The sequence below is a fragment of the Mobula birostris genome, chromosome 7 (genome assembly GCF_030028105.1).
Source record: "Mobula birostris isolate sMobBir1 chromosome 7, sMobBir1.hap1, whole genome shotgun sequence".
NCBI lineage: Eukaryota > Metazoa > Chordata > Chondrichthyes > Myliobatiformes > Myliobatidae > Mobula > Mobula birostris.
In genome coordinates this window covers 31,390,987-31,407,222 of record NC_092376.1, presented here as the reverse complement: position 1 = coordinate 31,407,222, position 16,236 = coordinate 31,390,987, and the positions used below count along the sequence as shown (strand labels likewise).

Below are 16,236 nucleotides of genomic sequence, written 5' to 3'. Positions count from 1 at the left end.
ATTATTTAAGAATATTTAGATGGTTTTTAATGTCACTGATCTTTGGAGATATTTAAAACCTGTTCAAAGACTGCTGATCGTGGCAAGGTGTAAAAGAGCCGGCAGGTAATCAGAGGACCAGGTCCATGGAATCTGCCAGCTGAGAAGTGATGCTGTCTATGGATCACTCTGCTTAGCAGGTTGGCTGCGAGGTCGCAAGGCCAAATAAATTAAATGCAGAGCAAAACGTACATATGGCTGGGAAAATCAAGGCAGAAGATGATGTGCTGGACCAAACATGTTCCTCAATTGAAATGACACCCCCGAACTTGCAAACAATGAATTTGCCGCTGGGTTTAGTTTTCTTTATTAGTATTTCGACCATCACTATACCTTTTGTGTGCTTTCTGGTGTTGGGATATAACAGAGAATAAGAGCTGAATTGATTTAGATTGAGCATATCAAGGTATGTGTGTAATAAAGCACTGCAGATGAGCAAACTGGTATTATTTATACTAATGTTTATCATGTTTTGGGGTAAGATTTCAGTAATTTTATTTTGCAGTTTGAGGGCAGTAATTTGCATCAGTTAGTGGTGAAGATCTGCAAAGGTCACTATGCGCCAATACATCCCAGATACACTTACGACACGCAGATCTTGTTGGCTCAGCTATTTAAAGTTAATCCCCGTGACAGACCATCTATCAATTCAATATTACAAAAGCCATTCTTAGAAAAGCGTATCAGAAAATACCTAAGCCCTGAGGTAAGACTTTGTTCTATTACATTTTATTTTATTTTACTTTCAATATATCCACATTAAGTTTTATTTATTGTCCATTTAAAGCTAAAAACATGAACACTATCTAGAGGTCCTAATGCAAAGAAATGGAATATTTTATAATTTTATTGCAAAATATCGCAATGTAATTAACAATTAATCTTGTCCCATGGATATCCCTGAATTATTAATTCAAAAACTAGAAGCTGCTTTAAAAACTGACCAATTTAATCATAATAAGATTTGTATAAGGGAAAATAATGTCACAGTGAATTGAATCTTGTTCTGCATCTTCAAAATTTTGGTCATATTTCCTGTCAGTTAAATAAACAACATCTGTGTTTGTATTATGTTTCCAGCTGTTAAAAGAAGAATTCAGCCATACGGTTATTCACGGAAAGAAGTCGTCATCACCCAGACCTCCTAAGGCTACCCCAAGACCAGGTAGAACAGCACTTTATTTTTAACTAAATTGGCCTGTGCAATGCTGTGAGAAATTCATGAGATTAAGTGGATGGAATGGGTGTGTGTTGGAGCTGAAGTAGATTGGGACAGTTTATTTTGACTTTGCACAGTAGTGTAAAATAGTCATATTACATTTTCTGATTCTCCTAATTGTGATTGCATTGATTTCATTAACAAAACTGTAATATGGTATTTGTCATTATTATGTATTCAGTTTCCTCCTGTGGTATTTATAGAATGTACTAGCTAGGTAGGAAGCAACTCCCTCCTCTGAAACATCTCTTTGACTTGTAACCCAGCAGCCTGGGGAGATACTGACATTGACTGAGCCAATTCTCGCTACTTTTGTCATTTACTCAACAATATACCAAGTTTTAAAACTTAATAACTTTGTAAGCTGTTCAAAAATATATTTCAAATGAATTATGTTATGACACCTTCTATCTGGGTGCTTTTTTTGTAATTGACAGAGATGATGTATGAAATATACTGTAAAACATTTGGAAATACATCAGTTATTGATCCATTGTCTATTATTGTCTTTACCTGAAAGCTCCAAAGGTACAAAAAGGTAAATGTGATGTGAAGAAACCAGTAAAGGAATGTGTGAATAAGAAACTGCTACCAGCTCATTGTGGATGGAAGCCATTAGGATTGGTTAACAGACCAAATATCAAGGTGCAGTATAAAGAGTCTAAGTATACTCACACATACTGACAGAGATCACAACTGTGGTCCAATGGAAATTATTTGTACCAAGGAATCAGGATTGTAATAACTTAAATACCAAGAAGTGTACATTGTACATGTCGAGCCCATAATGAGCCCAAACTACTTCCAAGTGTGCTGTAGAAAATGAAATGTTTCTGAATTGTCTTTACTTCTGTAATGTGTAGTCATGCTCCTTTCCCAAGTCACAGTAATGAACCACACAAGGTTTTATCATAGTCTGATGTCCCAATCGTTATCATTCTTTTTCTACTTCTTCTTCTTGGACTCTTAACTCCCAGTGGAGCATAGGCCTCCTGTTTGCATCATCCAAAGTTGACGGTATGGTTGGTATGGATGTTTCTGTAATCCATTGTATCCACTGTACATTGGGATTGCCCGATACGGCTTCACCAGGATCCTGTTGGCCATCCTTACCCATTTCCACCTCACACAGCAGGGACATGGGGTTGGTCTTTCAGAGACTATCATTATTTTTACCAGCTTTATATCCCAGAAGGGGGCCACAGTAGTGCAATGCTATTACAGCTTGGGGGGCATTGGAGTTCGGAGTTCAGTTCCAGCACCATCTGTAAAATGTTTGTTTGTTCTCCCCATGACTGCACATGTTTCCACCAGGTGCTACGGTTTCCTCCCACAGTCCAAACACAAGTTAATTGATCATTGAAAATTGTCCTGTGATTAGGCTGGTGTTAAATGAGTAGATTGCTGGGCGGCGTGGCTCATTGGGCCAGAAGGGCCCGTTCTGCACTGTAATAAAATAAAATAATTTCAGTAGGTCATTCTGGAGAAAAAAAATGGGAATATGGGAAGCAATTCAATTAACTGAGTGCAGAATTCCCCAACTATTGAGGTACGATGTAATATTGTACCTCTAAATGCATCTCCAAATGCTAAATCCTAGTTCAGTAACTGGAACACAATGAATCCCCACAACACCCAAGTGTTTCATGAATATCCCTTACATTATGCTAGTATATTGTGAGTTATTGTTTGCCAACAGAAATTCAATACTTCAAGGTAATTCATTATACCATAAGTTACGTGCTTAGTATGTCTCTTAATAGAATATATAATAATGATAATCCGCAGCATTTCCAAATGAGGACAATATTTTGCACTTACTAAAGATGTAATGCAGCTAGTCTACCATCTCTGTTTGCAGGGAATTGAATACAAAGGATTTATTGCAATTATTTATTGATATACATTCAGACATAATTAAATTATTCTAGAACATAATTATTATTAAAATGAAAAAATTAAAACAATTTTGTTAACTATCCCTGCAGCAATTTAACTACCTATCACCTGTGAAACCACAGTCTCCCAAGTTTGATGGACGATATGGACATTATCATGGTTATCTAGATTACTTGGAGAACAGACGAAATGAACGCTTAGCTTCACCTGTGCCCCATTTCAACTGTTTAATTGAAGATCATAGACAGAGAGTGAATCATGATGCAATTCAATGGTACACATCTGTATTCTTTACCAATTACTGTATATCTGTAAAAAATTAAAGCTTTTGAGCCTAAAGAACAAACTGCATTTTGAAATAATACTTTGCATGCATTTTTTTAGAAGACAGTTAAGTGTTAACTGTTAAAGATTGCCTTCATCACTTTTAGCGATATGTTGAGCGAGGAGTACACATTCTTTTTAAATAGAGAAATTTCTTTGAAGCTAACCACAGCAGTGGTAACTGTCCTTCACAGATTGATCTTCCTGCCTTGGGAAATCAATCACTCTGAAGGTGAAGTAGAGCCGCCAAGAAGTTGTGTTGCATTTTCAACTGAGATTGTGATCAGCTACGCTGATATCTCCATATATAATTACCTCTGCAATGGATATTTGCGAAATGAAATAATATGCATTTTGTAGCAAGGTAGGTCTTCCAGGTTTTCATTTCGTTCATTGTGAATGAAAAGTAATTTTGTTTTTCATGTCTCAATTTCAATTGGGGACATGGGAGTTAATTGATAGAGCAAACGAGTCCAATGCAAAAACCCTAACAAACATCTCCAGATTTGTTGTTTCAGGCCACATGTGGCACACGAACAATACATTCAAAGGAAAATGGAAGCACAACAATATAAAATTAAAGCAGAGAAACAATTGGTAAGTAGCTATATTTGAAATTGATCATATGGGAATAGTTTTGTTACTACTTCTAATCAAAAGGTTTTTATTACTTTGATTTATGGCTTGTATGCTACAGGGTATACGCCCTCTGTCATCAGACCCTTCTGGTCATCGAAAACAGTATCCTGATGTACAGGCTAGACAGCATCCTGAGGAGAAAGGAAAGAAAAAAGGATTAAATGATGAGGTAAGCCATTTAAGAAGTTGGAATTTGTTCAATTGAATGTGAACGCAGTGCAGTGAAATGGGATGGATTTTATGGCTCAATTGTTCTCAACTAAGTGAAAAATCAGGCTCAAGGATGAATTTAAGCTATATTATAAAACTCTTTGTTTTTGTTATCCACAAAAATTTGCTAGCACCACACACCAATCAAAATTACTTGTGGTGCACTGTTCCTTATATATGGAGTTAGACAATTTAGTTTTGTGTGGAGCACCAGAAATTGAATTAATTTAGTCCACAATTCCAAAGCCTTGCTGGACAAATAATTATTTTGGGGCCCCACTAATTCATACCTTGTATAAAATCGCAGTGACACAGAAAACTGTGTGATAGTTATACTGTACATCACTTTGTTGATGTTCAAGATAAAATACTGGAATGTAAAAAGTATTCTTCACCAGTAAATGAAAGTATTGTGCTTGAAATTATGTCTTATGTCACTTAAGGAACAGAAGTTAGCTTGCAATAAGCACAATCATGTATTTGGACTTGGGTCAGAACGAGAAGTATATACGTAAGACCTCAGGATGGCACAGAGACACAGCTAGTAGAGCCAGCATCTCCCAGTGGCAGCAATTTTGTTTTAATCCTGTGCAGAGTTTGTACTTCTCCCTGTGACCACATGGGTTTTCCCAAGTGTTTTGGTTTACTCCCGCATCCCAAAAATATACAGGTTGGTAGGATAATTGGCCACTGTGAATTGTCTCTGGTGTGTAGAACCATGGGGTCAGGGAGGGGAGGTGTGGGGTCAGGTGACTGGGACCTGTTCTTATTGGGAACTTGGAGAGAATGAAGTGAGTTAGGATAGGATTGACATAAAAATGAATGCTTGCTGATTGACACAGACTTAGTGGACAAAATGCCCCATTTCTGTGCTGTATCTCTTTATGACTCCATGGCTCTGCTTGTTAGAATTTACTGTGTCTTCACCACGGAATCTCCATTGTGCATGATAATTAAACTTCATGTTGAGCAAAACTGTAATTCAGTCACAATACCGTGCATTACAAAGATTTCAGGAAATCTTACTTTATTTAAATTTTCCTATTTTCTAGGAAGCGTGCACAGAATCTCAGGATCTTAATAGATGTCAATGGCATTTTCTTTATGACTATCATAGAAGTAGTATAGTTTTCAAGCATTGACTTGTTATTTTTCAGGAATACTGTCAGCAACTTAAGGAAATAAGGCAACAGTATCAGTATGAGGTGAAAGAAATTAAAGAAAAAATAGAAGAAAAGAAGGTAAGGAGTGGAACTATTTGCAGAGGTGTAACATCAATTTGATACATGTTAACGTAAGCTGAACAATGCTATAAAACAATGTGACACAGATTGGTGCCTTTGAACCGTTTAACATCATTTATCTTAATTACGATAATTTGGCTGCCTGGCTTTCCATCTCCCCAGGATTCAGGATTAGTTGTTGTGAAGTATATTTTAGTCTGCCGACTACAATAGTTTCATATTTTCACCTCCTACAACAGGTTAGAAAATAAAATGTATTAAGGAATCCATTTTTGATTAAGGTTTTTTATAAACTGCTATGAGATATTTTTCCACATTTAACTTGCCGCCCAATATAATATTATTTCAATAATATTGCTTTAAGGAGATGTGCAAAATATTCTTGTTGAATTAGGAACTAAGAACATTCAGCACCTTGTCCACACCACCCACACCATACACATCCTCTTCTTTGCTAGTCTATTAACATGAAAATGCATGTCTGTGGGATGTTTACACACTTCATCGATAATAAAGGAACTCACTGTAGTATTTCATACAGGAATGGAATTATTATAGTGTTTCTGTACTATATTATGCTGTACTAAGTGTACCATATATTGTTGGGGACGTAGTTAGCTCTGTCAGCCTAGATTTAATCAATCTCTGCTCTAATACAAGTTTGCGTGTCAGGAAGACAACAAATGACACTTCCCCTACCTTTTCCTAATCTGCAATGCTGTCTTTAAGCTCAAAATATTATTGAAGAGTCTGTGGGCAAACCTCATTTTGCCCCTGGGCCCCATTCAATGTGGTCATCATTGATCATGCACTTCGGTACCCAGTTCCTACATATCTATCTATATCTTATCATCCCTTAAGAAATGGCCTGTGAAGAAATGTATCCTTATCTTAATTCTGAATTGTATACTCCATATCCCACTATGACTCCTAGTCCTGGACTCAAAGAAATCTTCCTGTATCTCATCTGTCTGGTCCTGTTAGAAATTTATAGGTTTCTACGAGAGCTCCTGTTATTCTTGTATATTTCAGTGAATATAGACCTAACCAACCCAATCTCTCAAAGTACATATATGTCATCATACACTAACCGGAGATACATTTTCTTGTGGGCATTCACAGTAAACACACACTAACACAGAGTCAATGAAAAACTGCACACAAAGACAGGCAAGTAACCGATGTGCAAATGACAACAAATTGTGCAAATACAAAAAGAAAGACAAAATAATAATAATAATAATAATAAATACATAAGTAAGTAAGTAATAAATATTGAGAACATGAGCTGCAGAGTCCTTGAAATTGAGTCTATAATTTGTGGAACCGGTTCAGTGTTGGGGTGAGTGAAGTTATTCACTCTGGTTCCGGTGCCTGATGGTTGAAGGGTAATAACTGTTCCTGAAACGAGTGGTGTAAGACCCAAGGCTCCTGTACCTCCTCTGTGATGACAGCAGTGAGAAGAGACCATGATCTGGATGACCTGTATCCTTGATGATTGATGGAGCTTTCCTGAGATAGCACTCCTTGTAGATGAGCTCAACGCAGGGAGGGCTTTACCATTGATGGACTGGGCTGTATCCAGTATGTTGGAGGAACTCAGCATGTCAGGCAGCATCAATGGAAATGAATAAATAGACATTGTTTCTTCAGGACTTGGCCCAAAACGTCGACTGCTTATTCGTTTCCATAGATGCTGCCTGACATGGTGAGTTCCTCCAGTATTTTGTGTGTGTTGCTTTATTTCCAGCATCTGCAGAATTTCTCAAGTTGATGGGCTGTCTCCACTACTTTTTGGAGGCTTTTCCATTCAAAGGCATTGGTGTTTCCATACCAGGCCATGATATAACCAGTCAATATATTCTCCACCTTGCATCTATTGAAGTTTGTCAAAGCTTTAGATGACATGCTGAACCTTTCACCATTTCTGCCACCACAGGAATCAGAGTAGTTAAGCTTCTTTGTCCTCATTTATGCCAAGCATATCTTTCCTCAGATAAAGCACACTAAACTCCATTTGGGACTTTACCAATTCCCTATGCATCTACAAGAAGATATCAACGCTCCTGGACCCTTATCTTCCTGCAATAAAGACCAGCATAACATTCGCTCCTGCATTTAGCATTTCATAGTTTCCGTTGGGGGAAAACAGAGGAATATAGAAGCACTGATCCTCTTCTAATTACATGCATTCTAGAATCACACATGTGTTTCAAGTGAGACGTACGATATCGACCGAGCAAATCCCAGAGACAAAATGGCTTATCTTCAGGAGCTCAGCAAAGAGAAAGATCCTGGTCAGGTAGTGAAGATTAATACTGAAATTGCTATAATATTTAATAATTTACTCAGGTTTAATCCAATGAAATATAACAAGGTACATTAACTGAGTAGTTTTTAAATCAATTGTTCAAAGTGGTGTGTTTCATATTCCAACATTTGATTTTCAGTAATTCTCTGTGCCCTATAAAGTCCAGCCTTAGTTCCAAGAGTACAATTTCCATAGGTCTGAGATATGGGTAGCTTCGTTCTGAAAGTCCCAGAATCTGAGTTCTCTGCTGAATTGAAAGATCATCACTAAGTTCTGTAAGACCAGAAAACAGGAGCAGAATTAGGCCATTCAGCCCATTGAGATTATGCTCCACCATTCCATCATGGTAGATTTATTTTCCCTCTCAACCTTGTTTTCCTGCTTTCTCCTGTAACCTTTGACACCCTTCTGAATCAAGAACCTGTCCACCTCCACTTTAAATATACCAATTGACTTGGCCTCCATATCAGTCTGTGGCAATGAATTCCACAGATTCACCACCCCTGGCTAAAGAAACTCCTCCTCATCTCTGTTCTAAAGGGACACTCTTCTATCCTGAGGCTGTGCACTCAATCTCCTGCAGTTGGATACATCCTCTCCACATCCACTCCACATCCACTCTATTCAGGCCTTTCAATATTTGATAGGTTTCAAAGAAATTCACCCCTCATTTCTTCTGAAATCCAGTGATTACAGGCCCAGAACCATCAAACACTCCTTATATGTTAATTCTTTCATTCTCGTAAACCTTTCTGGACCATCTCCATTGCTGGCATATCCTTTCTTAAATATGGGCCCAGAACTGCTCACAATGTCCCAAATGCAGTGTAACCAATGCCTTATTACATCTCAGCATTCCATCCTTGCTTTTTTCCCCCTAATACTCATAAAATGAATGCCAACATTGCATGTTCCTTCTTTACTACTGACTCAATCTTTAGGAATATTGCACTAAGACTTCCAAGTCCCTTTGTATCTCCAATTTCCAAATTTGCTTCCTGCTTAGAAAATAGTCTCATGCCTTGGTTCCTTCTACCAAAATGCACTTCCCAACCTTGTATTCCATCTGCCACTTCCTTGCCCATTCTCCTAATCTTTCCAACGGCTTCTCCAAGACTACCTTCTCTGTCACCTGTCTTTGTATCATCTGCAAACATGGCCACAAAGCCATCAATTCCATAATCTCTTTGGCAATCTCTCTTGCAATCAATCCCTTCGGTAGGAACTTTCTTTTGCTAGTGCTGCTGGAATCAGGCGACAGTTTGTAAGAACTTCTGCACCTTGTAGCTATAGTGTCATCAAGCTAGCTGAGCAACCAATCACATTAAAGGATTCACATAGACAGCAAGAATGAACCAAAATATATAAATTTTAATTAATTTTTCAAAGCTTAAACGTTGTGCCAAAGAAAGATTAGATACAGTACTGTGCAAAAGGCATGGAAACGTATATATAGCTAAGGTGCCTAAGAATTTTGCACAGTATTGTAGTAATTTAATGTATTGCACTGTACTGCTGCCACAAAAAAAAACAAATTTCATGACATATGTGAGTGATAATAAACTTGATTCTGATATGGGTCTCTGTTGTGGACAGAAAGTGGGAAAGGGATAGGGAGAGGGGAATCATGGTTGGGGAAAGGGGAAGGGAGAGGGGAGGGAACAGTAGGCACCAGAGAGACAATAAACTAATTGCTTGAAATCAAATGACCTTGCCTGCTGTCTCAGGGCTGGGTGAGTCTGCACCCACGCCACCCCCGTTCCTGGCACTGCTTCTTTGACACTGGTCCACATCCCTACTATGGGGCTCCAGCCTCGTGATTCCCAACATCCTTTGCTCCCGCCAGATTTACATATTCTCTGTCTGCTCTTTGTTGACAAATACAGTACTGTGCAAAAGTCTCAGGCACCCTAGATTTTTACATATTTTACTAGATTTTACTAAGACTTTTGAAGAGAAATATGTACAGACAGACAACACACATCAAAGTTGCTGTTGAACGCAGCAGGCAAGGCAGCATTTCTAGGAAGAGGTACAGTGTACAGACAGACTATTAGTTTACAAGATTATGTTCAGTAGAATTTGGAATGATAATGTAATGACAAATGATGTTGTCGTTATGCTCTTCATGGCCTTTTCCATCATTATGGTAGGAAGTTTCTTGAACTTACATGAATTTCAGGTACTTTAAACATACAGTACTCTGTGTGTGTGTGTATATATATGCTCAAAAATAACATATAAAGAGAATTTCATGGCTTATCATGTTTTCTTCCTCCCACAATTGTAAATTTAGATCATGAATCAAAATGAACTCCAGACCATAAACACATTAACAACATAATGCATTAACAAAATAGTTAAACAATGGAAACACGTTCTAGCGTGTTTTTAATTTTTTACTCAACTATTCAATATATTTTACACTTCCTAGGTTATTGAGGAAGAACTGAAACACATGAGATTTCATCATCCATTGGAAAGTGAAGTAGTAGAACAAGAACACAAGGTGAATTGTGGACTTACATTTCCTGGCAATACTTTGGAGTATATCACTGTTCATAGTGGATTCCCGATGCAGTATATTTGAAAGGCAGTAATCTAATGTTTCATAATAAGTAGTCACACAAAACTTCTCTTCCTCAAAGGGTGGTATAAAGTTTGAAATACGGCTGGATGGAGAATTGTATCATGAAGATTCCCAGCAAAAGGAGGTAAAGGAAATGGCTGTTATGTTTTCTAAACTTAAAGTATACTGATTCCCTAGGAAGAAGGAATGGTGAAGTGTGACCTTATAGAGGTTTATAAAACTATGAGGGCCAAGGATAAGGGTGATGAGCATAGTCTTTTCCCCTGAATAGATTAATAACCATTCTCTTAAAATATAATATCTTGACCAATCTAAAATAAAGAGGATAACTAGTAAGGAAAAGCTCACAAATTCTTAAATTTTAGCAGACAGTTTACTCTAAAATACTTAGGGGATTAACATGACCTCTACCAGCAAATGTGATGTGTCAGAGTGGTTGGATTTAGTGAAGAAAACTCCTAACAAGCCAATCAGAAGGACACAATAGGGTAATTGACCTGGTCCTCCCACTTGCCAAGTTAAGGCAACCATGTTTAAATTTTCCCTAAGGCTTGGATTGTAAGACAGATACAAGCAGCTGTCCATCTACATACGATTCATTGACAACACTCTTATTCTCACTGATCTGGAAGTGACCCAATGCTCACGTTGAGTAAAGTTTGCAGAATTTCAGTTACTTTGTTCATTTTCCGAGATAAACCTAACAATGAGTAACATCCTTCCAATGAATTACAAAGGTACTCTTCCAAAAGTAACAGAAGATACTTAAAAAGAATGGTTGTTTTCCCTCCACCATAGTGGAGAGAGCCTTTGACTGTATCTCATATACTTCCCACATTTCTGCTCTCAATCCCTCTTTCCCCTAGATTGAACAAGGATAGTGTGCCCTGCATTGGGATTAGGAGGTCAGGGATGAGGAAATCCCGTGAAGAATTTAAAAGGATTAAGATTACTTTTGAGAGGGAAATCATGAGCCAGGAACAGGGAATGAGATGATCCTGGTAGGAAAGTTTCTGGTAGGAAAGTTTCAGGAAATTCTCAAGAGCTTTCTATAGCTATGTTAAGAGTAAGATGATGGTTGAAGAGAGAGTAGGCCCCCTAGAGATTAACAGGACCACCTGATTCTCGACCCCTAGGTGATGGGTGCTGTTTTTAAGGTGGTTTAATCCCCAGTGCCTAACCATAGTCCTCAGACCTTGGGGGAGGCTTGAGAGGAAATTGTAAATGCCCTCATGGAGATATTTGCTTAAGCATTAACCACTGGTGAAGTTCCCAAAGATTAAATGGAAGGCCGCTAATGTTGTTCTATTGTTTATGAAGTGTAGCAAGGTCAAGCTTGGAAACTACAGGCTGGTCAGTCTGACATAAGTGGTGGAGGATTTACTGGAGGGAATTCTGAAGACAGGATCTGCTGGCATTTGGATAGACAATCTGATTAGGAATTTGCATGGTTTAGTGCAAGGGAAGTAGTGTATAACATGTCTTTTTTTAGTTTTTTAAAGAGGTATCCACAAAGATAGATGAGGGTAGGACAGTGGAGGCTGTATACCTGGACTTTTGCAAGGCTTTCGACAAGTACCCACATGATAAGTTGTAGAAGGTTTGCTCTCAAAGAATCCAAGGAAAGTTAGTTAAGTGGATTCAAAATTAGCTCAGAGTTGGGAAACAGAGGGTGATGCTTGAAAGTTTTCCCTTGGAATGGAGGCCAGTGACTAATAGTGTACCTCAGTGGTCAGTTTTGGTACTCTTGCTATTCGTTATTTATATGAATGATTTGGGTGGAGATTCTCAAGGCCTAATCAGTAAATTTGTGAATGGTAAGAAATTAGGAGGTGTTGACAGTGAAGAAAGTTATCATAGTTTACAGGGGAATCTTGGTCAGAAGGGAAGTGGGCTGAGAACTGGCAAATGGATTTCAATACAGATAAGTGTAAAGTGATGCATCCTTGGAAAGTCAAACCAACATAGTTCTCATACTCTGAATAGTAGGGCACTATAGGGAGTGTAATGTAACATAGGAACCAAGGAATACAAGTGCACAGTTCGTTGAAAGGGGCATCACAGGTAGACATGGTGGCGAAAAAGGCATTTAACATGCCGGTGTTCATCAGTCAGGGCATTGAGTATAGGAATTGGGACATTATGTTGTAGTTGCATAAGTTGTTGGTGAGGTTAAAGTTGGAGTACCTTGTACACTTTTGGTCACCCATCTGAGCTAATCCAATTTGGCACATATCCCTCTAAACCTTTCCGATCCTCTTACCTGGCTAAATACTCTTTTAAACATTGTAATTGTACCCATCTCCACCACCCCTTTAAGAAGTTGGTTCAATATACCCACCACCATCTGTATGGAAAAACTTGCCTCTTGGATCACTTTAAATCTTTCCCCTCACTGTGAACCTATGCCTTCTAGTTCTAGATTAATCTATTCAGGGGAAAAGACTGTGCTTATCAACCTTATCTATGGCCCTCAAAGTTTTATAAACCTCTATAAGATCAAATCTCACCATTCCTTCTTTCCAGGGAAATCAGTCCTAGCCTATCCAGTCTCTCCTTATATCTCAAATCCTCCAGTCTAGGAGGACTCTCTAGCTTAAGCACATATTTCTAAAGTGTGGTAACCAAAACTGCATTAAGTGGCATCAAACTAACATAATTGTAGCCTGACATTCCAACTCGTAGAAGTCATAGAAAACAGGCCTTTCAGCTCAACTGATCAACTTCTGACAATTTAATTTAATTTAATTGCGAGGAATAATGAAGAGCCCAGGCAAGTTGAACTCAAAAGGCATATTTCCCTTCGCAGAAATGTCAGTAATCTAGAACATACATTTTAATTCAGTCAGTCAAAGAATTTGAGGAGAGTTGAAAAGTAGATGGTCAACGAGTCTGGAACTTGCAGGATAAAAGGTGTGGAAGGAGAAAGCTACCCCTCATTTTAAAACATACAGTATGAAACCTTTCAGAGCCATATCAAAAGGGCTATGACTAAAACTTGGGAAACAAGATTAACCAGAAATCCGTTTCTGGTAAGCAAGTATATGATGAGTGGAATGTCTTCCTTTGGTGCCATGAATTTCCACAAATTTAAAATTCACCAAAATTATAATACAGCCTTAAATTTGATATAATTATTCTAAAAGATAAATTAGCAAAGATACTTTATATGCTAATATATTTTAGGAATTGGATCTTTTAAATAAGAGACTGACCCACGAGGAAGGCAACAACCTTAAACAGAAGAAATGGCAGTTCATCGAGGCAGGAAGTTTTATGCATAATCTAGCAAGTAAAACTTTGGAAGTAACATCTTCTCACATGGAAGGTACATAATAATTTTACTGTCCATTCATTTTACTCCACTCTATTGATGTGTTTCTAATTCCCATATTAGTACCATTATTTAACAATCAACAGTCTCTAATAGTTAAGCTGTTAATTAATATAACTGAATGAAATGTAACAATTTTAGTCTAACATTGTGTATCTAATATGTTTCCTATGTTATTAGATTGTTAAGTTATTAAGTTGAACAAGAGGGTGCTATAAGAAAGATTATCACCACCTTCTCAAGGACTTTTGGGAATGGACAATAAATAACTGCCTCACCAGCAGTGTCTAACTTCTGAAAAATAATTTAAGTTCCTGATTTGAATCTAATTCACTCTATTTCTATTCTATTCTTCTCCTGTTTCTCTTCAGTCCTCCAATTTTGCTGATTAAGAATAAAGACATCATTCACAAAAGCCACAGGTGCCTCATTTTTCTGTCTTGGGTCACACTTACAGCAATTTGTGACTCCAAAATTTTGAGTTAGGTAACAAAAATTGTGACATGCCACAGAGTTTCTTACCCCAGAAAATTTACAGCAATGTATGACTCTATATGACTGTTTCTGCACTTACTTTATCCTTTGTTTAGTTACTTCTGCAGTTGACCAGGTGGTTGTGATAGAAGCAGATGTTTCAAGAAACAGAAATCATTGGGAACTGAAACGACCAGATACCCTGCTGAATGCACTAATGGCTGCTGAACTGTCTTCAGGTGGTCTAACTGTTTCTGCAGACCACATTGGTAAAGAAAAATTTTGCATTTAAGTAGATACTACAGTAAAGTGGAATTTAACTACAGTATGAGATAAATTTTAATCAGAAAACATTGTAAGTTCTAAATTATGTACTAGTAAAACATAAATTTGTTCCTAAAATCAGTGATATTTAAAAAAAATCAGTATTAATTTAGAAAATGTGAAATACATCCCTGCTTTAATAACAACAAAATGTGCAAAGAAATGTGTATCTTATTATTTTTGAAAAACTGTTTATCCAACTTTGAACACTTAACATTAAGTATAAAAATCATTAGCCCAACCTTACTTGCCTATTTCCAACAATACCTTCCTCTCAAAAGCCTTGAAATATGTGTAGCTCTCCAAATATAGGGCAAAAACGTGTGATGTTCAGGAGGTGAAATTAGTTAATCTTAGCAATAGTGTAAAGAACAGAGATATGCATGTCACACCCCTAATGTAATTGCAAACTAAAAAGGACAGGTTTGTATGGTTGCTAGGAAGATACAGTAAACCAAAGTCAATGGCTTCAGATTTTTCTGTATTTAAGGATATTTCTGCCCATTTTGTACTGGATGTCTGACAATTTAGGGACAAGGGAGGGATAAAGACAGATGGTATTAGGTTCAGATAGATGCTGTTAGTATAGATGTGGAAACTGGTGTTGTTTCATGATGATGCAAAATAGGAGATGGCCAAAGATAATTCTTTGAGTCTCTGGAGCTTTCCAGAAGTGATAGAATGGATACTGGAACAGAAACTGATATTGATTCTCTCGCACTGATTGAATAAAATATTAACGAGAAACATAAGAGATTCTGCAGCAATTTCCTAATACCTGTAAATCTATATGACAAATAAAGTTGATTCTTATTTTTAATTGATTCTTATGGTAACCTCATTAGCACTGCATTGGAAATATGCTAAACAGTTAGAGGAACTGTGTCACCAATGAGATATTAATCTGAGATGCACAGCAAAATGCATTTTTTTTTTGCAAAAGGCCAGTACATGGCTGTAACATAGAATTGGGGAAGCTAACAGAATGCTTTAGTAATTTCTGTAGTATTTCTACATGCAATAAAAAATGACATTCAACAATTATATAGAATGAAGAATTACATGGTGATTAATTTAGTGATTTGGTTTGAAGGAGTATAAGTAACTATTGGCACAAAAGTGAAGTAAATGCCTTTTCATATGGTACTGGATCTTCCTACGACAGAGATAACAGAAAATCTGTGTTCACTGTATTGCAAATTAAGCCGCCGCTTCATTTAGTCTTTTAATACATGCCTATTATTGATTCACCCATGTTTTGGTTCAATAGATGGTAAACCAACTCCGTTGAGACCAACAGAGGAGAACTGTGATTCTGAATCAAATTCTCTGTCTGGCATTGAAGTAGATAATGAACGACTGGAGCCCAGATCTGATGATGACGACACGTAAGCATTTCCTTTTACTATTAGCTTACCAAAGCTTGTCAAATGTCAGTCTTTATGCTCCAAGTGACTCTTATCCCAACTTTCTTAAGTACAGCTGGAGCAAAGTTAATAATAAGCAGCATTTAAAGACTGCTAGTGGATTTTCTGCTTCAGAGCTCCAGCAAGCTAGGTTTAATCTTGACCCTTGGTGCTGTCCACTTGGCATTTGGCCAATCCCTCCATGCCCGTGTAGGTTCCATCC

General features: G+C 37.5%; 1 protein-coding gene across 4 annotated transcripts in view; it reads left to right on the top strand.

The window, feature by feature from the left end:
- LOC140200690 (serine/threonine-protein kinase Nek5-like) overlaps nt 1-16,236 on the top strand; it is a 45,763-nt gene that overhangs the window by 25,670 nt on the left and 3,857 nt on the right. For 2 of the 4 annotated variants that reach the window (XM_072264256.1, XM_072264259.1), the window contains 13 exons: nt 545-745; nt 1,120-1,204; nt 1,779-1,903; nt 3,247-3,431; nt 4,000-4,078; nt 4,179-4,289; nt 5,488-5,571; nt 7,772-7,876; nt 10,320-10,394; nt 10,534-10,599; nt 13,662-13,803; nt 14,400-14,552; nt 15,878-15,995. In XM_072264256.1, the coding sequence (XP_072120357.1) occupies nt 545-745; nt 1,120-1,204; nt 1,779-1,903; nt 3,247-3,431; nt 4,000-4,078; nt 4,179-4,289; nt 5,488-5,571; nt 7,772-7,876; nt 10,320-10,394; nt 10,534-10,599; nt 13,662-13,803; nt 14,400-14,552; nt 15,878-15,995 (1,529 nt within the window). The remainder of the gene's footprint in view (nt 1-544; nt 746-1,119; nt 1,205-1,778; nt 1,904-3,246; nt 3,432-3,999; nt 4,079-4,178; nt 4,290-5,487; nt 5,572-7,771; nt 7,877-10,319; nt 10,395-10,533; nt 10,600-13,661; nt 13,804-14,399; nt 14,553-15,877; nt 15,996-16,236) is intronic. The other 2 variants (XM_072264258.1, XM_072264257.1) reach the window with 2 other exon arrangements.